The sequence below is a fragment of the Miscanthus floridulus genome, chromosome 8 (assembly GCF_019320115.1).
Source record: "Miscanthus floridulus cultivar M001 chromosome 8, ASM1932011v1, whole genome shotgun sequence".
NCBI classification, from domain to species: Eukaryota; Viridiplantae; Streptophyta; class Magnoliopsida; order Poales; family Poaceae; genus Miscanthus; species Miscanthus floridulus.
Genome location: NC_089587.1, coordinates 182,462,932 through 182,490,385, shown reverse-complemented (window position 1 = coordinate 182,490,385; position 27,454 = coordinate 182,462,932). Strand labels below are relative to the sequence as shown.

General features: G+C 45.7%; 2 protein-coding genes and 2 non-coding genes across 4 annotated transcripts; all 4 read left to right on the top strand.

Moving 5' to 3' along the window:
* The first annotated feature begins 655 nt into the window (after positions 1-655).
* On the top strand, positions 656-9,963 carry LOC136477676 (la protein 1-like). The gene is made up of 10 exons (XM_066475918.1): positions 656-850; positions 952-1,030; positions 1,125-1,277; positions 1,701-1,843; positions 2,500-2,648; positions 2,919-2,999; positions 3,079-3,481; positions 4,815-4,962; positions 5,507-5,585; positions 9,571-9,963. The coding sequence occupies exons 1-10, from the start codon at positions 791-793 to the stop codon at positions 9,677-9,679; spliced, it is 1,404 nt and encodes a 467-aa protein (XP_066332015.1). The 5' UTR covers positions 656-790; the 3' UTR covers positions 9,680-9,963.
* Positions 9,964-12,148: 2,185 nt separating this feature from the next.
* On the top strand, positions 12,149-12,344 carry LOC136478725 (U2 spliceosomal RNA). The gene has a single exon (XR_010764439.1). It is a non-coding gene; the product is annotated as a U2 spliceosomal RNA (small nuclear RNA).
* A 4,999-nt stretch (positions 12,345-17,343) lies between these two features.
* Positions 17,344-19,045, top strand: LOC136477684 (la protein 1-like). Its single transcript, XM_066475927.1, has 3 exons — positions 17,344-17,445; positions 17,990-18,068; positions 18,707-19,045. Exons 1-3 carry the CDS (start codon positions 17,364-17,366, stop codon positions 18,813-18,815), a joined length of 270 nt encoding a protein of 89 aa, XP_066332024.1. The 5' UTR covers positions 17,344-17,363; the 3' UTR covers positions 18,816-19,045.
* A 1,999-nt stretch (positions 19,046-21,044) lies between these two features.
* Positions 21,045-21,241, top strand: LOC136478737 (U2 spliceosomal RNA). The gene has a single exon (XR_010764450.1). It is a non-coding gene; the product is annotated as a U2 spliceosomal RNA (small nuclear RNA).
* Positions 21,242-27,454: the final 6,213 nt, after the last annotated feature.

Here is a 27,454-nt window from a genome sequence, read left to right as displayed (position 1 = left end):
TAATGAAAGAGAAGACACGAGCAAACAGCGAGCTTGAAGAATAGACTGATCCGGAAACCACTAAACAGACAAAGCTGAAATCAACGGAGCATGCATGACACTATGACAGCTCTTGGCTCGGGTCGAGCACGCAGCAGGCACCAGTGGCAGTCACAAAGAGAGATGCCACTAGGGAGAACATGCTTATCCCGGAAGCTATCCGGTTTCTGTCTGTTCAGGGAAAGAGCTAGCGCCCCACACGCGGTTCCTATCAGAAATCAAGATAACTGATGATGAGATAGGATTCTACCACTGGCTCGGAGGTTAGAGGCAGAGCGAGCATGAGGGTCGGTCCTGCACGTAAGGGGAGACCGTATCTCTATCCGGACGGGCGGACCCTCGGTCCGAATCGCACGGATACGCGGGCAGGAGAAACGCGCACGGGTCAGGCCGGTTTGGCACGTCCACGTCGGGCCGTCGGCGAATGGCGACTGCTTCAGTTGTTCAGTGCAGTCACGGCTCTGCTGACTTGAATGAAAAAAAAACAATATTATTTGCGTGGAGGCCTCTCGCAGCCCAAGTGCCTTCGAGACCGGCCGTTTTGGAAGCCATCGTGTTGGGATTGTGGGCCGGGCCGGTAGAGACTACATGGACTCATGGAGAGAACATCCGCCGCCGCAAGTTCCTCGCCGACGCTCCACCCGCGCCGGCGCTGCTCCTAAAACCACCCGAATTAAACCCTAGCGGGCAGCGGCGATTCCTCTCCAGTCTCCAGCAGTCCAGCTCGATCGCGATCGGCGACCAGCAATCCATGGCCGCCACCGCCGCCGCGCCGCTCGACGAGGGCAAGGCGAAGAAAGTCCTTCGCCAGGTTCGCGACCCCGCCTTGTTGCCCCAGCTGCACAACATTTTTTTTTTCCTTTTTCCCGTGCGATTCTTCGGAAAAGTACGTATCTGATTTGGTTGCCCCAGGTGGAGTTCTACTTAAGCGACAGCAACCTCCCCCGCGACAAGTTCCTGCGGGAGACGGTCGAGCAGAGCGACGACGGATGTAGCGCCCCTCGCCCGCTTGCTCCATCTCCCTGCTGTTTGGTTTTGTGGGCGAGCTGAGGCTGAATTTTCTGTTGTTTTTGCCAACTGTGCAGTGGTGAGCTTGCCCTTGATATGCTCCTTCTCGCGGATGAAGTCCCACCTGGGGCTGGACGCAGATGTGAAGGCCGAGACTATGCCAGAGGAGACCGTGCTTGCGGTTGCTGAGGTGCTCCGGCGTTCTCCAGTCCTCCGCGTATCGGAGGATGGTAAGCCAATTCCTGCCCTTCCCTCACTTTTTTTCAGGAAGTTTGGTTTAGTTCTGTCACAGGCTAAACACCTGAGCTTTGTAGCAGAGATTTAATGTAAATCTTGTGTTTCTCAATGTAGTTGAGATTTTAGATCGTCCTATTCTCCATTAAAAATATCGACAAACGTAGATCCCTTGAGCTTGAATTATGAACAAGTTGTGGCTAGCATTTGTATATACTGCCACAGTCTTAAGATGACACCTTGCCTTGGCTTGCACTTGATTATGATCTCTGCTTTACGGATATTTTACTGGAAAGTGGATATTAGTATGAACTTCTATTGTAAGTCAAGGGACATGGTTCTATACAATGAATAGTTGATTTAAGAGGCGGATTGGAATGAATATGAGTCGGTTCATTTCTACTGTACTTCAATTGCAGGAAAGAAGATTGGTAGAGCTAGTGAATTCTCGAAGCCAGATGAGATCATAGAACAAGTAGACTCAAGGACTATTGCTGTATCTCCGCTACCTTACAATGTAAAGCTGGAAGGCATCCAATATTTTTTCACAAATTATGCGAAGGTGTGTTCTATCTTTTTTCACAAACTATGCGAAGGTGTGTTCTATCTATTTTCATTCAAATACTGCAGTTAGTGTGCTACTGGTTGGTTAGGAAATGGATTGAATGAAATTGAAATAAGATTCATATAATAACCAACTGCATATATTTCATTCAATTTGTTCAATATGGCAGATCAAGATTTTTAACTTGTAATAAAAAACAGCAGCATGGCGAACTGCCTAAGCATAGACAAATATAATTATCTGTTCTGCTCTGCCGTGTGTCCTGTTCAGGCCCTTGACTGCATATTTCTGTTCTATTAGTATTCTTTTGCAGTATGGTCGTAGTCACAAAGTTTCTGGGTCGATGGGGTCAAGGTACGGGGTCGCGGTACGTGGTATGCTACTCACGAGAGATTTTTACACTTCGGGTCGAAAATGAACCTGTGAACCCGGGTCGGGGTCGACGAACCTGGGTCGAGGGTCGAAGGTGGTGAACCTGTTTTATGTGACTATGAGTATGGTTTGCTTCCGATGTGAAAGATATCTGGAGACTTTAAGAGTTATTATGCCCTTTTCAAGTTATATACTGTTAATCTGCAATGGAAGTAGAGGAATTGTGCATTTGTTTGGGTAAATAACATAACATTTTTATGTGCTTTGGTATAAATTCATAGGTAAACAGCGTGAGGCTTCCACGCAATATTGTCAACAAAAAACACTTCTGCGGGACTGCTTTGGTTGAGTTTTCTGAAGAAGAGGATGCAAAAAGTATTATGGACAATGCTTTAGTATTTGCAGGGGCAAATCTGGAAATAAGGCCAAAGTAAACCACTTTTCTATTTGTACAAATAAAACAGATGCCCATTAATGCCTTCATAAAATGATCTAGCTTCCTGCCTTTGGGAACTTGCTTTCCTTTCTTTTCATTGCCATTGGAATGTATTATGATAGGCTAGCCATTTTTCTAACTATCTTGAATCTAAGTGAACATCTTTATTCACACAGATTTCCTGTCCTGACTTCTTTACATGTTTTGTATTTTAACTCAATGACATCTTTGATATTTTGACTGTTACTTGCCTGAATTATGAAGGAAGGAGTTTGATGCCGAACAGGAGTCCAAAAAAGAAGCATATGAAAAGGCACGCCCTAGAAAGGGTAACCAGGATGAAGGGTGAGTATCTGTATCTTACAGCCTATTTGGTCAGTTATTATTATTTTTGTCTCTTATAGTCCTTGAAATTTGGTTGCAGCTATCCAAAAGGTCTAATTGTGGCCTTCAAATTGAAGAAGACCATGGTTGATTCTGTGGTGCAGCAAGATAACATAGATGAAGGGAATGACTCTGCCACGAAATTAGAGGTTTCCAGTTCCATGGAAAAACTCTCAGGCCAGGGGCCAGAGTCCACTGTTGAGAGCGATGGTACTAAGCAAGGGAAGTCCTCAGATGACATGACCAAAGAGAAAGAACTAAACACTGCGGAAGCTGCAGAGTCCGAGAAGTGTATTGGTGATGCCCCGGTAGAAAGTGATAAACATGGTGATAGTGAATCATTGAGCAGGGATGGCAAAAACATTTCTGGCGATGTGAATGTGAAGAACCAAATATCAAGGGAGGATCTAAAAGAAGCATTCAAAAAATTTGGAACTGTTCGGGTAATGATAATTCATGCCTCTTTCTGGATTTTGCTTTTGTTGGTTTAACAGTAATACTTCCATTTTTTGTCTTGAAGTGAAATGGTATGGGTTTCTTTTCACTTTTTCTGGCCTATCATGTAGATAGGAAGTATACCACTTTTTATAAATTCACCTATGCTCAACAAGTGTCGCTGAGGACTCAAATTTCAGTTCATGGATTACATGGGTAAATTCTTTTGTTTGCCTTATCTCTCTCTCTCTCTCTCGAATATGCAGGAGAGCTGCATATCATGATATTAAGAATGAAAAGGTGTCTAGACGACTCATACAACCTTTAGTGGGGAAATTTATTGTTTGCCAGAATAACTTGCACTTATGTGCTCTGCCTCTAATTAAGTGTTTTCTCCTATGCCATACGCTTTCAAAACATTTTTAACCATGTGCCATCGAAGTCAGCCACCTGGCCAATAGCTTGCCTTTAAGTATATACAAAGATTATTTTTCTACCCTGTAAGTCGGGCTTAACTGTAGTGCCCCTACTTGGCATTGTTTCATTCCTGTTCTATCTATGCCTTTTGGAATGGGCCCCATGGCCCCATGGGTATTCTGCAAGTAATTACGTAGACAGATACCTGCTGTATTTGTCCTGTCTTCTAGTTTTGTGCTGCTTGAAACTCCTCCCTCTCTCTTTTGTCCTTCCTGAATTCCTTTTCTCTCCTGCGACTGTCATCCTCAAGCTGCTAGATAATAGCTCCTGATGACTAGCACGAGATGTGCTACCTGCTGCCTCACTGTTGCCCTTGCTGATATGCTTTACTGATCATGGTAGTGGCTGGAGGCCATTTAGGGAGTTGGATGGCTGTTTTTCTTGAAAATTCTGACATGCTTAATGGCTGCGTGGATGCAAAATTATGACTCTTCTGGCATGGAGAGAACATATTTAAAAGAAAGATGGGGTGGTGGTAGTAGGCACGTTTTCACTGGAAGGCATGCCAGGGAACTGAGTTATTTGGTACCAGTTGAGGAATCACCTCCCCCGGCACACCAGTTACCAAATCTCTCCTGGGCATCCGAGGAAAAAAAATATTGGTGCCGGTTAGAACTTTCTTTGATGATACTCCATATACTTTCCTTTGCCTTTCAAAATGCTGTAACTTCTTTAGGATCTATTGGTTATTTACCGGCAAATGTTCTGAAATTTCGTTAACGGAAACCTCACAATTTACAGCCACGATGCTACTAAATGGAAACTCATATTTGAATACCAAGTAATGACATGTATTCTGCATCCCATTTACCTTCAGCACTTGTTGATAATGATATGTTTCTTTAAATATGTTTCCTCCTGAAGTATGTGGACTTCAGCATCGGGGATAATTCAGGATACCTTCGCTTTGAAGATTCTAAGGCAGCTGAAATGGCCCGCATGTCCGCTGTACTTGCTGATGAAGGTGGCTTGATAATTAAAGACCACATTGTTACTTTGGAGCCTGTGACTGGTAAGAGCAGCAGCTGTTCTTTATTGACTTTGACTTTTTGAATCTTGAATTTAATCTGTTCTGTTACAAGTTGTTGCTCTAGTAACAAATTAGTGTCCTTGTGGCCATTTAGGAGCTCAAAAAGCAAAATTTTGACCACCAGTTTCTGTTCAGTTGTTTTTGTAAGTCTAATAAAATTTGGATACTATAGAAGTATTTTTTTCAGACAATTCAGAATCATTTTCTTGTGGCTTGTCTTGATATTTATAAAGATATTATTGACAGAATCAATTTGGCTTTACCCATTCTAGGAATGCACTTTTATTTTACCAGAGGGGGGAATAGTTACTAGTGCAGATAAAGTTTTTCTTTTTCTTTTTGTTTGGCTTTGGTTTTCTTCTCATAGCTTATTAATGAACAGTATTGAATAGCATCCTTGCTGTAGAGGATGTTATTCCACTTTATGGTGGTATACTTGGTGGGATCAGTTTTCATCAATGTTACTGAATGCACCAGATATGAATTATATTTTCAGATCTTAGGCAGTACCTATCTGTTTTTGCAGGTGAAGCTGAGAAAGATTATTGGAACACAATTCGCGGCATTCAAGGAAAGTACAAGGATAGTAGAAGCTACAAGGGAAGGTATTAGTGTGTTCTCTGTCAACTCTGTTTGGTTTTATCTCTTTGTCTTGTTTTCACTGTATTGTCTCAGGAAGTTCACAAAAGAACCTCCATGCGCTTGATGATATGTTTAAGCAATTCTCCTCATGGAAGCTGACACTAACATAAATGATACCTTGGCTAACTGTCACAATTAAACATTTAAACCACGACACCTTCAACAACAACAACAACAACAACAACAACAACAACAACAAAGCCTTTAAGTCCCAAACAAGTTGGGGTAGGCTAGAGTTGAAACCCAACAGAAACAATCAAGGTTCAGGCACGTGAATAGCTGTCTTCCAAGCACTCCTATCTAAGGCTAAGTCTTTGGGTATATTCCATCCTTTCAAGTCTCCTTTTATTGCCTCTACCCAAGTCAACTTCGGTCTTCCTCTGCCTCTCTTCACGTTACTATCCTGACTTAGGATTCCACTACGCACCGGTGCATCTGGAGGTCTCCGTTGCACATGTCCAAACCATCTCAACCGGTGTTGGACAAGCTTTTCTTCAATTGGCGCTACCCCTAATCTCTCACGTATATCATCGTTCCGAATTCGATCCCTTCTTGTATGACCGCAAATCCAACGCAACATACGCATTTCCGCGACACTTAGCTGTTGAATATGTCGTCTTTTCGTAGGCCAACATTCTGCACCATACAACATAGCAGGTCTAATCGCCGTCCTATAAAACTTGCCTTTTAGCTTCTGTGGTACCCTTTTGTCACATAGGACACCAGACGTTTGCCGCCACTTCATCCACCCTGCTTTGATTCTATGGCTAACATCTTCATCAATATCCCCGTCCCTCTGTAGCATTGATCCTAAATATCGAAAGGTATCCTTCCTAGGCACTACTTGACCTTCCAAACTAACATCTTCCTCCTCCCGAGTAGTAGTGCCGAAGTCACATCTCATATACTCAGTTTTATTTCTACTAAGTCTAAAACCTTTGGACTCCAAAGTCTCCCGCCATAACTCCAGTTTCTGATTCACTCCTGTCCGGCTTTCATCAACTAGCACTACATCGTCCGCAAAAAGCATACACCAAGGGATGTCCCCTTGTATGTCCCTTGTAACCTCATCCATCACTAAAGCAAACAAATAAGGGCTCAAAGCTGACCCTTGATGTAGTCCTATCCTAATCGGGAAGTCATCCGTGTCTCCATCACTTGTTCGAACTCTAGTCACAACATTGCTGTACATGTCCTTAATGAGCCCAACGTACTTCGTTGGAACTTTATGTTTGTCCAAAGCCCACCACATAACATTCCTTGGTATTTTATCATAAGCCTTCTCCAAGTCAATAAAAACCATGTGTAGGTCCTTCTTCTTCTCCCTATACCGCTTCATAACTTGTCTTATTAAGAAAATGGCTTCCATGGTTGACCTTCCGGGCATGAAACCAAATTGGTTCATAGAGACCCGCGTTATTGCTCTCAAGCGATGCTCGATAACTCTCTCCCATAGCTTCATAGTATGGCTCATCAACTTAATTCCCCGATAATTTGTACAACTTTGAATATCCCCTTTATTCTTGTAGATCGGTACCAATATACTTCTCCTCCACTCACCAGGCATCTTGTTCGATCGAAAAATATGGTTGAACAGCTTGGTTAACCATACTACAGCTATGTCCCCGAGGCATCTCCACACCTCGATTGGGATACCATCCGGTCCCATCGCCTTGCCTCCTTTCATCCTTTTCAACGCCTCTCTGACCTCAGATTCTTGGATTCTCCGCACAAAGCGTCTATTGGTGTCATCAAAAGAGTCATCTAACTGAAAGGTTGTGTCCATATTCTCACCATTGAACAATTTGTCAAAATACTCTTGCCATCGATGTCGGATCTCATCCTCCTTTACCAAGAGATGCTCCCTTTCATCCTTAATGCACTTAACTTGGTTGAAGTCCCGTGTCTTTCTCTCACGAACCCTAACCATCCTATAAATGTCCTTCTCTCCTTCCTTCGTACTCAAATGTTGGTAAAGATCCTCGTACGCTCTACCCTTTGCCACACTTACAGCTCGCTTTGCAGTCTTCTTTGCCACCTTATACTTCTCTATGTTGTCCACACTCCTGTCATGGTACAAGCGTCTATAGCATTCTTTCTTCTCCTTAATAGCCCTTTGGACTTCCTCGTTCCACCACCAAGTATCTTTAGCCTCGCGTCCCCTTCCTTTGGTTACTCCACACACTTCTGAGGCTACCTTTCGAATGTTGGTTGCCATCTTGTCCCACATATTGTTTATGTCGTCTTCTTCCTTCCAAGAGCCCTCTTTGATAACCCTTTCCCTAAACACCTCTGACGTCTCCCCTTTCAGTTTCCACCATTTTGTTCTTTCAATCTTAGCTTGTTTATCCCTACGGACACGCACCTGAAAACGAAAATCTGCCACCAAAAGCTTATGTTGAGAAACAACACACTCCCATGGTATCACCTTGCAATCCAAGCATGCTCGTTTGTCCTTTCTTCTTGCGAGGACAAAGTCAATCTGGCTACAGTGTTGTCCGCTACTGAAGGTCACTAGATGAGATTCTCTCTTTCTAAAGAAAGTGTTGGCTATCATCAGGTCAAAAGCTACCACGAAGTCCAGAACTTCCTCCCCCTCCTGATTCCTACTACCATACCCAAAACCTCCATGAACTGCCTCGAAACCTGCGCTTGTAGTACCTACATGCCCATTAAGATCTCCTCCTATAAAAAGCTTCTCACTACTAGGTATAGCTCTAACCAGGCCATCTAAGTCTTCCCAGAATTGTCTCTTAGCACTCTCGTCGAGGCCTACTTGGGGGGCATACGCACTAATTACGTTCAAGACCATATCACCAACGACAAGCTTGACTAAGATAATCCTATCTCCTTGCCTTCTCACTCCCACCACACCATTCTTGAGGCTCTTATCAATCAAAACTCATACTCCATTTCTATTCGCGACTGTCCCTGTGTACCAAAGCTTGAAACCTGTATTGTCCACCTCCTTCGCCTTCTGACCCTTCCATTTAGTCTCTTGAACGCATAATATATTTACACGCCTCCTAGTCGCGGTATCGACTAATTCTCTTAACTTACCTGTAAGTGACCCTACATTCCAACTACCTAAACGGATCCTAGTTGGTTCGACTAGCTTCCTTACCCTTCGCACCCGTCGACTCTGATGCGAAGACCCTTGCTCATTTTTCACTACACCCGGGCGCCGATGTAGCGCGCCACTAAGGAAGCGACGACCCGATCCTTGGTTACTTGACACCATGCCCAGATCAAGACACGGCGCGTCACGGGGGTGACGACCCGGCCCTTGCCCATTTAACACCATACCTGGGTTCCGATATGGCGCGTCGCTAAGAGGGTTACGCCCCAACGATTTTCTTTCGGGTTTCATCTCCATTTAAGTGGCTAAGTTTTTACATTGGCTCGCCACGCCTAACACAACCCTCCTCCTTTACCAGGGCTTGGGACCTGCTATGCTGGGACACCAAAGGCGCCCCACCATAGGCGGAGTTAAACCACGACACCTTGTTTACTCAATATAATTAACTGGGCTAACTGTTGAATTTGGCACCACAGACACCTTATTTACTCAGTATAATTGATGTAAGCTGCAGTTTTTTTTTTCTTGGACACTTAAACTAAACCTTTGAGGAACTAGTTGGCTTTATGTCAAAAAGAAAACATGCACCCAAATTTGCCTCTATGAGGACTTGGAATTGAAACCTGGTTGGTTTGGGTGTACATCTACACCTTCAGGCCTCAGCCAGCTGAGGCTCAACTTCCTTGAAATTACAGTTTTGTTTGTTAAAATTACACGTATGTTCATGTAAAACTAGGGGCGCCACTTTCAAGTGAAAGCCCTTGGGTTTCTGCTCTTATATAGGGCCGTACACCATCTTCAACAAGAGTTGTCTTAACCTTTCTGTGGAAGATAACATGGCTTAATTATTCTTTTTCTTGATTTTCTAGGGCTTTAAAGAACCAGAGAGGAGGAAAGCATTTCAACGGGAAGCGAGATAGAAACCCCGAATCAGAGAAGAATTCTAACAAGTCCCAGAAGGTTGAAGCTGCTGCGTGAGGTTATTTTAGGTACCTTAGGTCGACTTGAGAAGTAACATGTTATGCCAGCATGACGACTTCACTAGTCTCCCAGTTTGTAGAAGTGACTTGTTTTTAACGATCATTTTCGTTTTGCCACCTTATTCGATGTTTATCTCTATGCTATAATCCTTTTGTAATGGCTTTACTGTGATACATGGGGGCACCCAATGGCGTGTAAATTGAACGCACCAAGTTTAGGCTTCCCTTCCGAAACTGTATAGCATTTCTATTCTTCCAATAGTAAAAATGCCAACTTGTCTCGATTATGTCTCTTAATCAGAGGGTCTCTACCTGTGTTTTCATATCTATAGATAAGTATGACTCCGGGTCAGCTTTGAAGACCATATCGCGAATGATGCACATAGAACAGGAGGTCTAGGCAACACCCACATGTGGATCACGTATTTATGTATACATTCTTAACGATTCTTTTGAAATAATATCGTCTTAAATAGATGATGGTGCAAATATAGGTGCTAGTTACAGAAAATTGCAAAAATAACACATTGCCGGCTCTTTTGAAGCCGGTACTGGATTAATCGACAAATGGGGAGCCGATATGTAATCAGGCAGAGAACCGATAAGTTATGCCACATAAGTCAATTGTTGTTCACATATGACTATTTTGTGGCAGACCTATTGATTTTCCAATTGCCGACATGCCTATTAACAATCAATTGTAAAGCTAACAGGCCTATAATTGGCGATAAGTACTATTTGGTTATGAATCGCCTATCAGTCTTCCAATTGGTGATAAGCCCTATTGGGTTGTAAAGCTAATAGACCTATCGGTTTTCCAATTGGCGATAAGCCCTATTGGGTTATGAATCGCCTATCGGACTTCAAGTTGGTGATAATCCCTATGGGGTTATGAATCGCCTATCGGTCTTCCAATTGGTGATAAGCTCTATCGGGTTATGAATCGTCCCTCCACTGAGGTGTGATCCCCTCCATTTAGCTTATTGGCATGTGGATTGGCCACCGGTGGACCCAGTCGGCTTTCTAGTTGCTGATGACATGGCATTTGCTCATCGACCAATGAATAGGTATGCGCCACGTAGGTTTATTGGCAATCTCCCCAGTCGGCTTCCCAAGTGCTGACAGGGTGTTATTTTGCATTTCTTTTCTATAACTAGCATCTAAATTTGCAATTATCTACTAAAACAATATTATTCACCAAAAAAAAAACATTCTTGATTGCATTCACCGGTCAATGCAAGGGCCACATCACAACATGTATTCTGACGGTGCTAGATTCTCGTTCCCTTTTAAAGGTTAGCCACACAGTGCTAGATGCTCTTCCAAGAGACTTGCCTTCAGTTGAGAAGCCATAAACCCTTCCACCGGGTGAAACATATACAAAATTTCGTTGACCCGGGGAGAAAAAAATAGACTACATAAGTATGTGATATAAATCAGTACATTATCCCTACCTTAGTGTTTCATTTACTGAGAAATTATAAGCCTCATCTATGTCAACATGGAGCATTCACTGAATCTGCAGCCACAATAGTCATATATAACCAAAGATAATCTGCATTGCTCACCAGTCTTACAACAACCGGCAACAGAATCAAGAACCCGAACTATATGACAGTAAGGTACACAAAGCCTGCTTTTTCTCGATCGGGCCATTCACCCGTATTTCATTAAGAGGATAGTACACAAAGCCTGCCACAATACAGCTTAGCAGTGATACAGTATACTATAACAAAGCTTGTAACAGTACAGCTTTCACCGGATATGGTGATAGCTCATCTAACAGCTCCTTTCCAAAACCGTCCCTCCGCGTTACTATGATTTATGAAACTTCGCAAAAGCGCGACTGCCTTCCCTCCTTTGATAATAGTTTAAACTTCTACCTCCAAGAGACCAAGACTAACTAAATCTACACAGCAAACACAATTGGAGCGACCAAATACACGAGTACACGACGGACACCAAGGATCCATTCAAAGGCAACGAGAATCTCTAGTACCACAACGCCAAATCTTGGGGAAAAGAAAAACACTTCCCTCCGCTGATATCTCGAGGACTCGCGGGCGCAGCGACTGTTCGTACCAGGCTACCAGCTGAGGAACAGAAGCACTAGGAGGAGAGTGAAACCGGTCCTCCTCCGCGGGCGCTTGGGAGAGCTCCGGATTCCGGAAGCAGCCTCCCCGCCGGCCGGCCGCGTGCGGTGGCGAGCGGATGCGCCTCCCGCCCGGTGCCTGTGACTCTTCTTGACTATACAAGTTAACAGGCTCCCAATGGGCCGGACGCACGCGACGGGAAGCCCGCTACTAGAACACGGCCTAGCTTCGCTTTCTTCGCTCAGGTTGCCCGCGCCCGCCCGCAGCCGGTTGCGTTTGTTGCAGAGGCAAGCGTTTAGTACCACATCTCCTAGCCAGGACGAAGCATGGAGGGACGGAGCTATAAAACAAGGGGCAGGCCAACACAGGAACTCATACCTTTCTCGGCCTTTTGGCTAAGATCAAGTGTAGTATCTGTTCTTATCAGTTTAATATCTGATATGTGGGCCATGTTCACTTTGATATTAAATTTATTTTTTGTGGGGGGAGGGTCCACCACCGTGGCTTGCCACTGGGGCCCTCGAGCGTCGCCCAGCCGTTGCACTGAAGGCTGGGCCTGGCGCACCCCCACCGAAGCAAAAACAAATTTAGTTGGCTCTGGCAATGGCCCATTGTTTGTACTGGGCTTTCCGTTTCCTTTTGGCCCAGCACGGGGCAAAATTTGGGGCTCAATTGTTGCCAAACAGCTTTGGATGGGTCTAGTCGGTCTCAAAGTAATGTCACCTTGTTTAATTTATTATGCAAATAGATCTGAACCTTTGATGAATCATGCAATCTACTCTTCGCGCTCTCATCTAACCCGTGGGGTTATGCAATCGATCTTCTGTTTTGCACTCTAATCTTTTTGCTGAACAGTGGTATACGACTGCTGTCATACGCTGCACGTAGAGGCATATCCTCTTGCCACCAAAGTGAAAAGGTAGTTCATCAGAGAGGCACGAACAGGTCAAAAAACGGTGATACATAAATATCACACCGGTACTGTATTATTATTTAAAAAAAACCCCGAAAGAACACAAAAGTTGAATACAAGCGGAAAGGATTAACTCAGGTCAGTGATCCACCGTCAACCGTGGTTAGCTCTGTGTTCAAATTTTAAACATCACATTTACACCTTAAATTTTTTGTAAAAATAACTGAAATTAGTTAGAGATGACTAAAATATGGACCCTGAACCCCACGTCAAAACATTGGGCCCAAGCATTCCGCGCTCACAATTTAAGAGGCTATTTGGGAAGGAGGAATAGAAACAAATTGATATGGTAAAAGAGGAATAAAAAAGACGGAATTTTATAGGAAGAGTTTGGAATGCATGAATGAGATAATAGAAGAATCTCATTTTTGTTTTGACTAGTGATGTCGCTTTTTGGGTAAACTTGGTAGCATGAGATTAGCTTGGGTAGTTGACTACCTCAGACAAGTGAGACAGCAATGTGTCACATCACTGGAAAAATTCTTTTAGCTTAAGTCTGGATGTTTTTTCTCCTCCAAAATGCATAGGCGAGGGAAACTTTCCGGAGGGAACGATAAGTTTAGTCCTACGTTGCAAACGCCATGAACAACCCATACAATACAACAATATAAAATAGAGGAATCTTGATTATTTTATTTTTTCCTTTAGAAATACCACAATCCAAACGGGTTAATTGGAGGTAACTCGTTATAACGGGTGTCTATTTCGTGATTAGTTTTTTTTATGAAACTGAAGGAATTTGCACCTCTACAGGATCGTGCAGATTAGTTTGGCTAGATATATATGTCGACCCACGTCAAAAGATAGACCCTAAAACTAAAAGTCCTGCGTTCAGACAATAAAGTATGATCAACATGTGGGTCCCACATTAGAAACATGAAACTAAAATGATTTGTATTATCTAATCACCCGTTTCTATTAATAGATAATTAATTTAGCTAAAGACTTACCCATAGATAATTTACTCTCCATATCAGTAGCGGACCCATAGCTAAAATGAAGCCCGAGCGAGACTTAATACATTGATTAGGTCATGTGATTTTGAAGCTTCCGACTAAGGGTGCTGCGATGAAAGGCTAAGCACGTGCCGATGACGGAGCCTGGGCAGGTGCCTAGGGTGGCCGGCCGTGGCGGAGCCTCTTGGAGGCGAACCTGGGCTCTTGCCCCCTTCCTTCCCTATTTGTCACTGCATGTAGTACTTTTCTCATCATGTTGCTATGTAAAAAACAGTGTTCAAAAAGGCGCTACTAGACGCGCTTATGCGCTAGGCAGAGGGGTGCCGCCTCGCCTAAGGGGTAGGTGGAGGATAGGAGCGGCCGGGATGAGGGCGGGCCGCCGGCATGGACAAGAGAGGTGGCAGGGGATGAGTGGAGGCTAGGGCACATCTGGGAGGAAGGAATGTGTCGACGTCCGACGAATGCGCCGCCACGGAGACGGTAGGTGCAGCCAAGAGGAGCGGGTGGCGTCGGAGAAGGAGGGATGAAGCGCGCGTCCCCAGAAAAGGAGGGAGGAGGCGGGCGTCGCCGGGGACGAAAGCAGGGAGGATGGAGCAGGGAAGGGAGGCGGAGAAAGCAGAATAAGGACTCTGGTTCGTGCGGCTAAGAGGAGGATGGTGGATGGATAAGGTGGGCTAGACTTATTTGATGGCCTTTCTTCCAACTTTAGGTTTACAGGTCTCTTATTCCTTCTTTTATTCAAGGTAATATATATATATATATATATATATATATATATATATATATATATATATATATATATATATATATATATATATATGTGTGTGTGTGTGTGTGTGTGTGTGTGTGTGTGTGTGTGTGTGTGTGTGTGTGTGTGTAAAAATTAAAGCACCTAGAAAAACGCCTTAAACGCCTATGCTCGTTTAGGTTCTAGGCAGTGGGTCACCGCCTAGATACCACCTGGCTCCTTTTTGAACCTTGGTAAAAAAAAGCTATTCTGTAAAGCTACAAATCAAAAGTTGGAAACCTAGGCTGTATAAAGAATAAAAGAAATGATAGGAGAGCCTGTAATATATTGCGGCTACCTAGTATAATTGTCATTCAAAATTTCTTAGCCCCCCTTGTTTCCTCTCCATGCTCTGCTACTGGTCGCCGGGCCTTGGGTCCGCCATTTGTCCATACCCTACCCTACCCATTTCTATTAGATAGAAAATTATCCATATTCTATCCGAATAAAACATGTAAGGGTTTGAAAACGGGTAAAACGTATCCACCAACAGGTATAGCCGTATAGGTCAAGTTGCTGCCCTCTTGTTTCCCTCTAGCGTAGGCCCCGTTTAGCACAGCTCAGCTTTATTATTGAAGTTGGAAAAACAACTTCACGAGCAATTTCCTTGGTGAAGCTGAGCTGTTTTGGAAAAACTGTTTGGCAAAACAGCTTTACCAATAGCTTCATGCATGCCTGAGAGAGGGAAATGAGGAGGAGAGCTATGAAAGCTACTTTTTCTCAATTTCACTTCTCTCCGTTGCTTTGTTAGAGTGTAAAAAAGAAGCTTCACCCACGAAGCTGTTTTGAAAAAGAGTATTTGACACAAAATAGCTCACAACAGCTCGTGAAACTGTTGGTGAAGCCATGTGAAACAGAACCTTAATGCGTTTTCAGTGACCCAATTCACCTTCTTCCCTCTTGAGCCAAGAGTCATGGTGTTATGTGGCTGGAGGACTGAGAGGGAGAGGCGGCAATGGAGCTACAGTACCCACGGGTACTGTTCACGTGAGGGAGAGAGGACAGGAACAGCTGGCTCCCAGGGGAAGCCAGCAACTTAATTGTTGCTTCTTCCTTCACTATAACTGATACATGGTTCTTTTTTTAGAGATGACTAGCTTGACCCCTAAGAAAATATCCTAACCGAATCAATCTAACATATATCTTTCCTAACAAACCAAACCACATATCTCTTTCCTAACAAACCAAACAATCTAATCTAATCTGTTCACGTGCTACAGTACCACGTCGCTACAGTATCACGTGGGCCCCTGGGCCGTCTCTACTTGCCATAACACTACTCCACCCCTCGAAGACAGCTCGTCCTCGAGCTGTGGCGATTGATGGAGCGGAAGACCTTGCGGTCCAGAGAAGATCGCCATGGCAGACCTGCTTCCTCCTCGAGGTGCCAAACTTGGCTGCTCCATCTGATTTGCGTGGAATCGAATCTGCCCGGATCAAATCCATGGAGCGCCTGCACGTGGAGTCGATGGTGCCCACCCCCGCTATGGGTGCAGCCGAGCGGGGTTGTGCTGGAGGCGTACTCCAAGCGACCGATGGAGCTTTGAAGGCCTACTGCTGAGCCGGCAGAAAATAAGCGCATGCAAACAACCACGGCCCTGCTCGAGGGATCGGTGCTGTGGCTCGTAGAGGCAGCGACAAAGGCACCATGTCCGCCAATGTCGATGCATGGATGATTGCCTGCATTGGTGACACTAGTGCTGGCGGGGTTGTTGGCGAAGCTGGTGATGAGACTGCCAGAGTTATGGCAGCCGGGGCCTTCATCGGTGATGTGGCGAACTCCAACGGGGCTTGTGCGGCGGCCGAGGGCGCCACGCCCGTGCTGTCCATCAAGGGCGACGCGGCAGAGAGCGTCGGCATCAGGTTGTCGCCGTGGAACAGGGGCCGTCCACCCCGCCGTAGAAGACGTCCGAAGCCGGGGCACCGCCAGGCGCCAAGACAGCCCTGGTGGCCGGAAGCGGCGGTAGGTGCGGCTGGGTACTGGGCGCAGTGTAGATGGGTTTTGACGAACCGGCGATCCAAGACGGAAGCGGTGACGGCGACGACGGGAACTTGATCTGCTGGATGGGAACGCCCTGGGACCGCAGCAAGTGGAGGGCACCCCCGTCCCGCTGGTCTGGGGCATGCCGTAGGGGAAGATCACCTGCGGTTGCGACGGCTGTGAAGGTGGTGGTGGTGCCGGCTGTTGTGGAGGGGGAGGTGGTGGGATGAGGGCGGCCAGGGTCGCCTGCATGGCCGTCATGCCGCGGGCAATCGCAGCCACGTCGGCGGCCAAAGATTCCAACATCAGGGGCGCTCCCGAGGATGTGGACGACAACCCCGACGCGGCCGACGGCGCTGGCGCTGATGGCAGGGGGTGGATATGATCGAACCAGAGATCTCTGATACTAGATGTTACGTGGCTGGAGGATTGAGAGGGAGATGCGGCGATGGAGCTACAGTACCCACGGGGTACTGTTCACGCGAGGGAGAGAGGGCACGAACAGCTGGCTCCCAGGGGAAGCCAGCAACTTAATTGTTGCTTCTTCCTTCACTATAACTGATATAGGGTTCTCTTTTTTATAGAGATGACTGACTTGACCCCTAAGAAAATATCATAACCGAATCAATCTAACATATATCTTTCCTAACAAACTAAACCACATATCTCTTTCCTAACAAACCAAACAATCTAATCTAATCTGTTCACGTACTACAGTACCGCATCGCTACAGTACCACGTGGGCCCCTGGGCCGGCTCTACTTGCCATAACACATGGATGCACGGGAGTCTACATCCACACTTGCTCTTCAGACTCATGAAGTCTAGCTTAGAGCCTTAGATTATTATTGACCGCTTTGAAGGTGGCTTTGAAGATTCTAAGGCAGCTGAAATGGCCCGCATGTCCGCTGTACTTGCTGATGAATGTGGCTTGATAATTAAAGACCACATTGTTACTTTGGAGCCTGTGACTGGTAAGAGCAGCAGCTGTTCTTTATTGACTTTGACTTTTTGAATCTTGAATTTAATCTATTCTGTTACAAGTTGTTGCTCTAGTAACAAATTAGTGTCCTTGTGGCCATTTAGGAGCTCAAAAAGCAAAATTTTGACCACCAGTTTCTGTTCAGTTGTTTTTGTAAGTCTAATAAAATTTGGATACTATAGAAGTATTTTTTTCAGACAATTCAGAATCATTTTCTTGTGGCTTGTCTTGATATTTATAAAGATATTATCGACAGAATCAATTTAGCTTTACCCATTCTAGGAACGCACTTTTATTTTACCAGAGGGGGGAATAGTTACTAGTGCAGATAAAGTTTTTCTTTTTCTTTTTGTTTGGCTTTGGTTTTCTTCTCATAGCTTATTAATGAACAGTGTTGAATAGCATCCTTGCTGTAGAGGGTGTTATTCCACTTTATGGTGGTATACTTGGTGGGATCAGTTTTCATCGATGTTACTGAATGCACCAGATAGGAATTATATTTTCAGATCTTAGGCAGTACCTATCTGTTTTTGCAGGTGAAGCTGAGAAAGATTATTGGAACACAATTCGCGGCATTCAAGGAAAGTACAAGGATAGTAGAAGCTACAAGGGAAGGTATTAGTGTGTTCTCTGTCAACTCTGTTTGGTTTTATCTCTTTGTCTTGTTTGCACTGTATTATCTCAGGAAGTTCACAAAAGAACCTCCATGCGCTTGATGATATGTGTAAGCAATTCTCCTCATGGAAGCTGACACTAACATAAATGATACCTTTGCTAACTGTCACAATTAAACATTTAAACCACGACACCTTGTTTACTCAATATAATTAACTGGGCTAACTGTTGAATTTGGCACCACAGACACCTTATTTACTCAGTATAATTGATGTAAGTTGCAGTTTTTTTTTCTTGGACACTTAAACTAAACCTTTGAGGAACTAGTTGGCTTTATGTCAAAAAGAAAACATGCACCCAAATTTGCCTCTATGAGGACTTGGAATTGAAACCTGGTTGGTTTGGGTGTACATCTACACCTTCAGGCCTCAGCCAGCTGAGGCTCAACTTCCTTGAAATTACGGTTTTGTTTGTTAAAATTACAGGTATGTTCATGTAAAACTAGGGGCGCCACTTTCAAGTGAAAGCCCTTGGGTTTCTGCTCTTATATAGGGCCGTACACCATCTTCAACAAGAGTTGTCTTAACCTTTCTGTGGAAGATAACATGGCTTAATTATTCTTTTTCTTGATTTTCTAGGGCTTTAAAGAACCAGAGAGGAGGAAAGCATTTCAACGGGAAGCGAGATAGAAACCCCGAATCAGAGAAGAATTCTAACAAGTCCCAGAAGGTTGAAGCTGCTGCGTGAGGTTATTTTAGGTACCTTAGCTCGACTTGAGAAGTAACATGTTATGCCAGCATGACGACTTCACTAGTCTCCCAGTTTGTAGAAGTGACTTGTTTTTAACGCTCATTTTCGTTTTGGTCGTTTTGCCACCTTATTCGATGTTTATCTCTATGCTATAATCCTTTTGTAATGGCTTTACTGTGATACATGGGGGCACCCAATGGCGTGTAAATTGAACGCACCAAGTTTAGGCTTCCCTTTCGAAACTGTATAGCATTTCTATTCTTCCAATAGTAAAAATGCCAACTTGTCTCGATTATGTCTCTTAATCAGAGGGTCTTACCTGTGTTTTCATATCTATAGATAAGTATGACTCCGGGTCAGCTTTGAAGACCATATCGCGAATGATGCACATAGAACAGGAGGTCTAGGCAACACCCACATGTGGATCACGTATTTACGTACTGAGCACTCGAGCAGTTCTCACAAATTAATACATTCTTAACGATTCTTTTGAAATAATATCGTCTTAAATAGATGATGGTGCAAATATAGGTGCTAGTTACAGAAAATTGCAAAAATAACACATTGCCGGCTCTTTTGAAGCCGGTATTGGATTAATCGACAAATGGGGAGCCGATATGTAATCAGGCAGAGAACCGATAAGTTATGCCACATAAGTCAATTGTTGTTCACATATGACTATTTTGTGGCAGACCTATTGATTTTCCAATTGCCGACATGCCTATTAACAATCAATTGTAAAGCTAACAGTCCCATCGGTCTTCTAATTGGCGATAAGTACCATTTGGTTTTAATCGCCTATCGTCTTCCAATTGGTGATAAGCCCTATTGGGTTGTAAAGCTAATAGACCTATCGGTCTTCCAATTGGCGATAAGCCCTATTGGGTTATGAATCGCCTATCGGTCTTCCAGTCGGTGATAATCCCTATTGGGTTATGAATCGCCTATCGGTCTTCCAATTGGTGATAAGCTCTATCGGGTTATGAATCATCCCTCCACTGAGGTGTGATCCCCTCCATTTAGCTTATTGGCATGTGGATTGGCCACCGGTGGACCCAGTCGGCTTTCTAGTTGCGGATGACATGGCATTTGTTCATCGACCAATGAACAGGTATGCGCCACGTAAGTTTATTGGCAATCTCCCTAGTCGGCTTCCCAAGTCTTGACAGGGTGTTATTTTGCTTTTCTTTTCTATAACTAGCATCTAAATTGCAATTATCTATTAAAACAATATTATTCACCAAAAAAAACATCCTTGACTGCATTCACCGGTCAACGTCACAACGTGTATTCTGACGGTGCTAGATTCTCGTTCCCTTTGAAAGGTTAGCCACACAGCAAGATGCTATTCCAAGAGACTTGCCTTCAGTTGAGAAGGCAGAAACCCTTCCACCCGGTGAAACATATACAATTTTTTGTTGTCCTGGGGAGAAAAAAAATAGAGTACATAAGTATGTGATATAAATCAATACAGTATCACTACCTTAGTGTTTCATTTACTGAGAAATTAGAAGCCTCGTCTATTTCATTAAGAGGATAGTACACAAAGCCTGCCACAATACAGCTTAGCAGTGATACAGTATACTATAACAAAGCTTGTAACAGTACAGCTTTCACCGGATATGGTCATAGCTCATCTAACAGCTCCTTTCCAAAACCGTCCCTGCGCGTTACTATGATTTATGAAACTTCACAAAAGCGCGACTGCCTTCCCTCCTTTGATAATAGTTTAAACTTCTACCTCCAAGAGACCAAGACTAACTAAATCTACACAGCAAACACAATTGGAGCGACCAAATCTTGGGGAAAAGAAAAACACTTCCCTCCGCTGATATCTCGAGGACTCGCGGGCGCAGCGACTGTTCGTACCAGGCCGGTCCTCCTCCGCGGGCGCTTGGGAGAGCTCCGGATTCCGGAAGCAGCCTCCCCGCCGGCCGGCCGCGTGCGGTGGCGAGTGGATGCGCCTCCCGCCCGGTGTCTGTGACTGTGACTGTGACTCTTCTTGACTATACAAGTTAACAGGCTCCCAATGGGCCGGACGCACGCGACGGGAAGCCCGCTACTAGAACACGGCCTAGCTTCGCTTTCTTCGCTCAGGTTGCCCGCGCCCGCCCGCAGCCGGTTGCGTTTGTTGCAGAGGCAAGCGTTTAGTACCACATCTCCTAGCCAGGACGAAGCATGGAGGGACGGAGCTATAAAAGAAGGGGCAGGCCAACACAGGAACTCATACCTTTCTCGGCCTTTTGGCTAAGATCAAGTGTAGTATCTGTTCTTATCAGTTTAATATCTGATATGTGGGCCATGTGTTCACTTTGATATTAAATTTATTTTTTGTGGGGGAGGGTCCACCACAGTGGCTTGCCACGGGGGCTCTCGAGCGTCGCCCAGACGTTGCACTGAAGGTAGGGCCTGGCGCACCCCAACCGAAGCAAAAACAAATTTAGTTGGCTCTGGCAATGGCCCATTGTTTGTACTGGGCTTCCCGTTTCCTTCTGGCCCAGCACGGGGCAAAATTTGGGGCTCAATTGTTGCCAAACAGCTTTGGATGGGGTCTAGTCGGTCTCAAAGTAACATCACCTTGTTTAATTTATTATGCAAATCGATCTGAACCTTTGAATCATGCAATCTACTCTTCGCGCTCTCATCTAACCCGTGGGGTTATGCAATCTTCTGTGATGTGCCAACTTGAGTTTTGCACTCAATCTTTTTGCTGAACAGTGGTATACGACTGCTGTCATACGCTGCACGTAGAGGCATATCCTCTTGCCACCAAAGTGAAAAGGTAGTTCATCAGAGAGGCATCCTCTTACCCGACATTTGGACGAACAGGTCAAAAAACGGTGATACATAAATATCACACCGGTACTGTATTATTATTTAAACACAAAAGTTGAATACAAGGGGAAAGGATTAACTCAGGTCAATGATCCACCGTCAACCGTAGTTAGCTCTGTTCAAATTTTAAACATCACATTTACTCCTTAAATTTTTCATAAAAATAACTGAAATTAGTTAGAGATGACTAAAATATGGACCCTGAACCCCACGTCAAAAGACTGGGCCCAAGCATCCTGCGCTCACAATTTAAGAGGCCGTTTGGGATGGAGGAATAGAAAACACAGGGGGAGAGAAAATACAGAAATAGGAAAAAAATGATATGGTAAAAGAGGAATAAAAAAGACGGAATTTTATAGGAAGCGTTTGGAATGCAGGAATGAGATAATAGAAGAATCTCATTTTTGTTTTGACTAGTGATGTCGCTTTTTGGGTAAACTTGGTAGCATGAGATTAGCTTGGGTAGTTGACTACCTCACACAAGTGAGACAGCAATGTGTCACATCACTGGAAATTTTCCTTTAGCTTAAGTCTGGATGTTTTTTCTCCTCCAAAATGCATAGGCGAGGGAAACTTTCTGGAGGGAAGGATAAGTTTAGTCCTACGTTGCAAACGCCATGAACAACGCATACAATACAACAATATAAAATAGAGGAATCTTGATTATCATATTTTTTCTTTAGAAATACCACAATCCAAACGGGTTAATTGGAGGTAACTCGTTATAACGGGGGTCTATTTCGTGATTAGTTTTTTTTATGAAACTAGAGGGGTTCGCAACTCTACTGGATCGTGTAGATTAGTTTGGCTAGATATATATGTCAACCCACGTCAAAAGATAGACCCTAAAACTAAAAGTCCTGCGTTCAGACAATAAAGTATGATCAGCATGTGGGTCCCCCATTAGAAACATGAAACTAAAATGATTTGTATTATCTAATCATCCGTTTCTATTAATAGATAATTAATTGAGCTAAAGACTTACCCATAGATAATTTAGCAGACCTATCGGTGCGAAATGTGTCCGACAAGTAAATATTTGTAGTTTTACCGTGTGTTGTGATCGGATGTGGCCTAGCATGCAATGACACAAGATTTATACTGGTTCAGGCAACGTGCCCTACGTCCAGTTTCAGTCGGTCGGTGACTTTATTCCTGAGCCCAGGTGCTCGAAATTTGTTGTGGGGTTACAAACGAGTAAGAAATGAGAAAGAGGGTGTTAGAGGCCCGATCGGACTCTGAACCGAATGGAAGAGTGTGACAGATGCTCTAACGTGCGCTAAGTATTGGAGCGTATGCTCTGTGTAGCTATCGAGTTCTAGAGCTGTTGAGTAGTTCGAGTCCTCAGGTCGTCGAGTCCTCGAGTTGTCTAGCGTCCCTTGTTGGGAGAGAGCACATCCCCTTTTATAGTTGAAAGGGATAGCCTTAAAAGTCATAGAGAAAGAGAGTGTATACGTGTGCTACCTAGTCTTGTTGCCCACGCTATCGGATATGAGATGGTTGTCGGCGCCCATAATACTGTTTATGTTCAGACGCATCTGACATGCTTTACCATGTTCGCCTGGTACGAAAAACATCGGTGCCTATGTCGACGAAATATGGTCGGCAGTCTACCGAGGGGGATGCCCGTGGTGGTAGATTATCAGTAGACGGTGCGTGTACTCAGGAACCAGATGGTTACAGAGGCACAAGACACAAGATTTATACAGGTTCAGGCCGCCAGTGTGGCGTAAAACCCTATGTCATGTGCTCTGTTATTTGTATTGATCTGGGGTGAGATCTGTTGTCCTTCCTGAGGGGGACCCCTGCCTCTCCTTATATAGTCTGGAGGAGGAGGGTTACAAGTAAAGTATCATATTTGGTACTATTACAATATCTAGTACAACTTGTAATCTTATTGTGCACGCCTCGATCTTACAGGCCGGGCCACCTCGGATGGTGCGGCCCATGTACCATCTTGTGGTACCCGGGGGTATATCCCCCACAGCTAGTCCCCGAGCGCCATGTATTCTGATGCGACACGCCATTTTAACCTTCTCCGAACGGTGAGGCTTGAGTTCTTGACATATCCGACCACCGTTGTCGCCGGAGAAGTAGGTTGTCCGAAGAATGTATGGTGCTCTTAAAAAGAAAGAAAAAAATTTCCGCCCTGGGAAGTGTGCCCACTTATATTTCTGAAAAGAAATGTAAGTGCGTCTTGAAGCGTAGCGTCCTTGATCATCAGAGGCGTAGTAGTCGAAAAACAAACACATTCACCGCAAGGTGAAGTGTGCCCACTTAGTCACCGAGTCTGGTAGTAGGTGACGTAGGCACGTGGTGCCAGGGTCTAAAAAGAATTCCCAGTTAAATTGAGAATCCAATCGTCGTACAGGCGATACGAGATGCACCGGCAGGTGCATCGTATCGATGTAGTCCCCGAGCTTGCTGGAAGGCGAGGTATGAGCCTTGTAGCAAGGTCTAAGTGAGAAAAAAATATCCCAACTGTATGCGAGTTGCCAGTCACATATAGTCGAGACGCAAAGTCCCTGAGCCGTGGTCGGAGAGTGGTCGAGGCAGTCCCCGAGCACAGGTCGAGGAGCGAGCGACAAAGTCCCCGGGCCGTGGTCGGAGAGTGATCGAGGCAGTCCTCGAGCACAGGTCGAGGAGCGAGCGATGAAGTCCCTGAGCTATGGTCGGAGAGTGATCGAGGTAGTCCCCGAGCATAGGTCGAGAAGCGAGCGACGAAGTCCCCGAGCTATGGTCGGAGAGTGATCGAGGCAGTCCGTGAGCGTAGGTCGAGGAGCGAGCGACGAAGTCCCCGAGCCATGGTCGGAGAGTGGTCGAGGCAGTCCCCGAGCACACGTCGAGGAGCGAGCGACGAAGTCCCCGAGCCGTGGTCGGAGAGTGATCGAGGCAGTCCCCGAGCATAGGTCGAGGAGCGAGCGACGAAGTCTCCGAGCCATGGTCAGAGAGTGATCAAGGCAGTCCCCGAGCCGTGGTCGAGAAGCGAGCGACAAAGTCCCCGAGCCGTGGTCGAGAAGCGAGCGACGAAGTCCCCGAACATAGCTCGAAATTCCTGCAATATAAATATGTAGAATGGTAGTACATGATGTACAAAATAATAATTTATGGAGAAAAAATCAGCGATGAAGAAATAACGCTCAGCAGTCATGAGCATGATGTGATAAAGCAGTTGGTGCTTTGTAAACATCAGTGTTAATGTAAAGTTTGTGTTTATACTTAACATAAACCGCCCGACCAGTTAGTATGTAGCTGAGTCTCCAGCCCTAGTTAGCCCGTTAACCATAACGCGGGGCGCGGAGCCCATGCACATGTAGGAAGAACAAAGCGTCGCTAAGGAGCCGCTGCCGACCATCGATAACGCAGAGGGCAGACGTTCGTGCATGTGTAGGGAGGAGCCGGAGACAGGGCCGTCTCTGGAGGCATCGAGCGTCAACATGACTGGTCGAGGATTTGCATTAAGTATAGCTGTATGTTATATTTAAGATGGTATACATGGACAAACGTTATTTGAAGAATAATCATGGCAAGGACGCTGTGGAGAAACATCGTAATGAAAATTATATTAAATATAAATATTAGAAGTGTACTTATCTTTGGATAGAAATCTGGTCGATGGCGATAAAGTTGTCCGATCCTCGTACTTTTCAGCCTGTTGTGACGGTGGTCGCGGTTGTCATAGCGCCGTTCTTCGTGGCGATCATCATTGCGACGTGGTCTGGTGGTCGGAGCTCGGCGGAGCCGCTCAGGACGTGGTCGACGTGGTCTGGTGGTCGGAGCTCGGTGGAGCCGCTCGGGACGTGGTCGACGTGGCTTGCTTGTAGAAGCTATATAACTAGCTTGCATGATGACGTAGATCATGAACCCATGCATGCAAGCCAGAATTAGCCAGCACGCCTTTTAGATCTTGAATGCTCCTTTGTTTACTGGATGGATGATTCTGGAATCGTCGGTTGGTGGCGTATGACATTATCTGGTCGGCGTTGACGAAGTTGCCCGGCTCTCGAGCTTTCCGAACTATCATCATGGCGGCAGTCGCGGTTGTCATGGCGCCGCTCTTCGTGGCGATCATCATTGTGACGCGGCAGGTGGTCAGAGTAAGTAGTCCGGGCGATGTCGTCCTTATGCCTCTAGACGGCCACGGCGTGATGTCCGGGTGGTTCCGTAGTAGCAGTACCTCACGTGCACAACAAGCTGGATTGCTCTGTACGTGAAGCATGCACACGTACATGCATGATTATCCTGCATGCCTTTTTTGATCTTGCTCTTTTCTTATTGGCTTGCGGTCAGCAGCGTTTGGTGCCACCGTTGCCTCGTGGAGCCATGACGGTGAAGAATGCCGAGCACGAAGACATTAGTGGCCGGCCCCCATAATCTTCGTGTTTGATCCATCTAATCGTTGCTAGAGACGTGTTGACGCAGGACTTCGAGTTCTGTTGCGCGCAGCCACGAGTCGCTTTGTGACATGAGTCTGAGGTCGTCGGTGATGGAAGCAGATCGTGATGCACAATGTCGAGGGACACTGGGTCGCCGCCGACGTCGTTGATCTTGAGGTATGCCACCTGGTTCACCAGAGGATCAGCATGCACACCCCCTACCTAGTGCGCCACTGTTGATGAAATATGGTCGGCTGTCCACCGAGGGGAGGTGCCCGTGGTGGTAGATTATGGGTAGACGGTGCGTGTAATCAAGAACCAGATGGTTACAAAGGCACAAGACATAAGATTTATACAGGTTCAGGCTGCTAGTGTGGCATAAAACCCTACGTCCTGTGCTCTGTTATTTGTATTGATCTAGGGTGAGATTTGTTGTCCTCCCTGAGGGGGACCCCTGCCTCTCTTTATATAGTCTGGAGGAGGAGGGTTACAAGTAAAGTATCCTATTTGGTACTATTACAATATCTAGTACAACTTGTAATCTTGCTGTGCACGCCTCGATCTTATGGGCCGGGCCACCTCGGATGGTGTAGCCCATGTACCATCTTGTGGTACCCGGGGGTATATTCCCCACAGCCTACAATACTGTTTGTGCTCTGATGTGTCTGGAAAGTTGTATAGTGCTCATCTAGCATGGCCTGGAGGCACCGTCCCTCAGGTGCGCAGGGCATGGTAGAGTACGGTCCTCGGTATTGCGATTGACTTGAGCACCTTACCATATCTACTTTGCCTGATCCCTGAGCCCTCACCGAGCGAGCGTCCCCGGTCGGTCATTCCCAGTCGGCCCCGATCATGTCGGTCGGGAAAGAGCAGTGAGCAGAGGTCCGGCGTATCCTCGGTCAGAGAAAGAGGTCGGAGTCGGACTACGGTTCCACCTTTGCCAGGCCTTCTGGTTAGGGACCAGATTGTTGTCTTGGCCTATCATTATGTATCTAGGCCGACCCAGGCGCGTGTTGTCGCCGCGCCTCCTGCTGGGCTGGGTTTTGCAGGAAAGCGAGTCCATTGGGGACCCTAGGTTTATGAACCTGACAACATGTCCTAATGGTGACGAACGTCTCGGCATGTCCATAGATTTTGGCATGGACTAAGGGTGACGAACATCTTGGCCCGTCGAGCGATTCATCGCACTTCAGTCCTTTCCGGTGGTAGAACCTCCTCGAGGAGGTAGGCGAGTAGTGATGCTCTCTAGACGACCGGATCGAGTGCCACCATGACAATGTCGTCGGGCGACATTGCCATGGAGGCGCCAAGGTCGAAGCCCCTGAGCACTCGATCGGGGGTGGGGCACGTCGGGAGGTCAGAGCCCCCGAGTGCCAGATTGGTGTTGGAGCGCGTCTGGGTCAGATCCTCTTGGATGCGGGCAGA

Bases quoted from the DNA above. Each gene is read 5' to 3' on its own strand.
- LOC136477676 (XM_066475918.1), top strand. From the start codon at position 791: ATGGCCGCCACCGCCGCCGCGCCGCTCGACGAGGGCAAGGCGAAGAAA. The intron at 2,649-2,918 runs GTAAACCACTTT...TGAATTATGAAG, and splicing joins AATCTGGAAATAAGGCCAAA to GAAGGAGTTTGATGCCGAAC. The intron at 3,482-4,814 runs GTAATGATAATT...TTCCTCCTGAAG, and splicing joins AAAAATTTGGAACTGTTCGG to TATGTGGACTTCAGCATCGG.
- LOC136477684 (XM_066475927.1), top strand. From the start codon at position 17,364: ATGGCCCGCATGTCCGCTGTACTTGCTGATGAATGTGGCTTGATAATT. The intron at 17,446-17,989 runs GTAAGAGCAGCA...CTGTTTTTGCAG, and splicing joins TACTTTGGAGCCTGTGACTG to GTGAAGCTGAGAAAGATTAT. The intron at 18,069-18,706 runs GTATTAGTGTGT...TTGATTTTCTAG, and splicing joins AGTAGAAGCTACAAGGGAAG to GGCTTTAAAGAACCAGAGAG.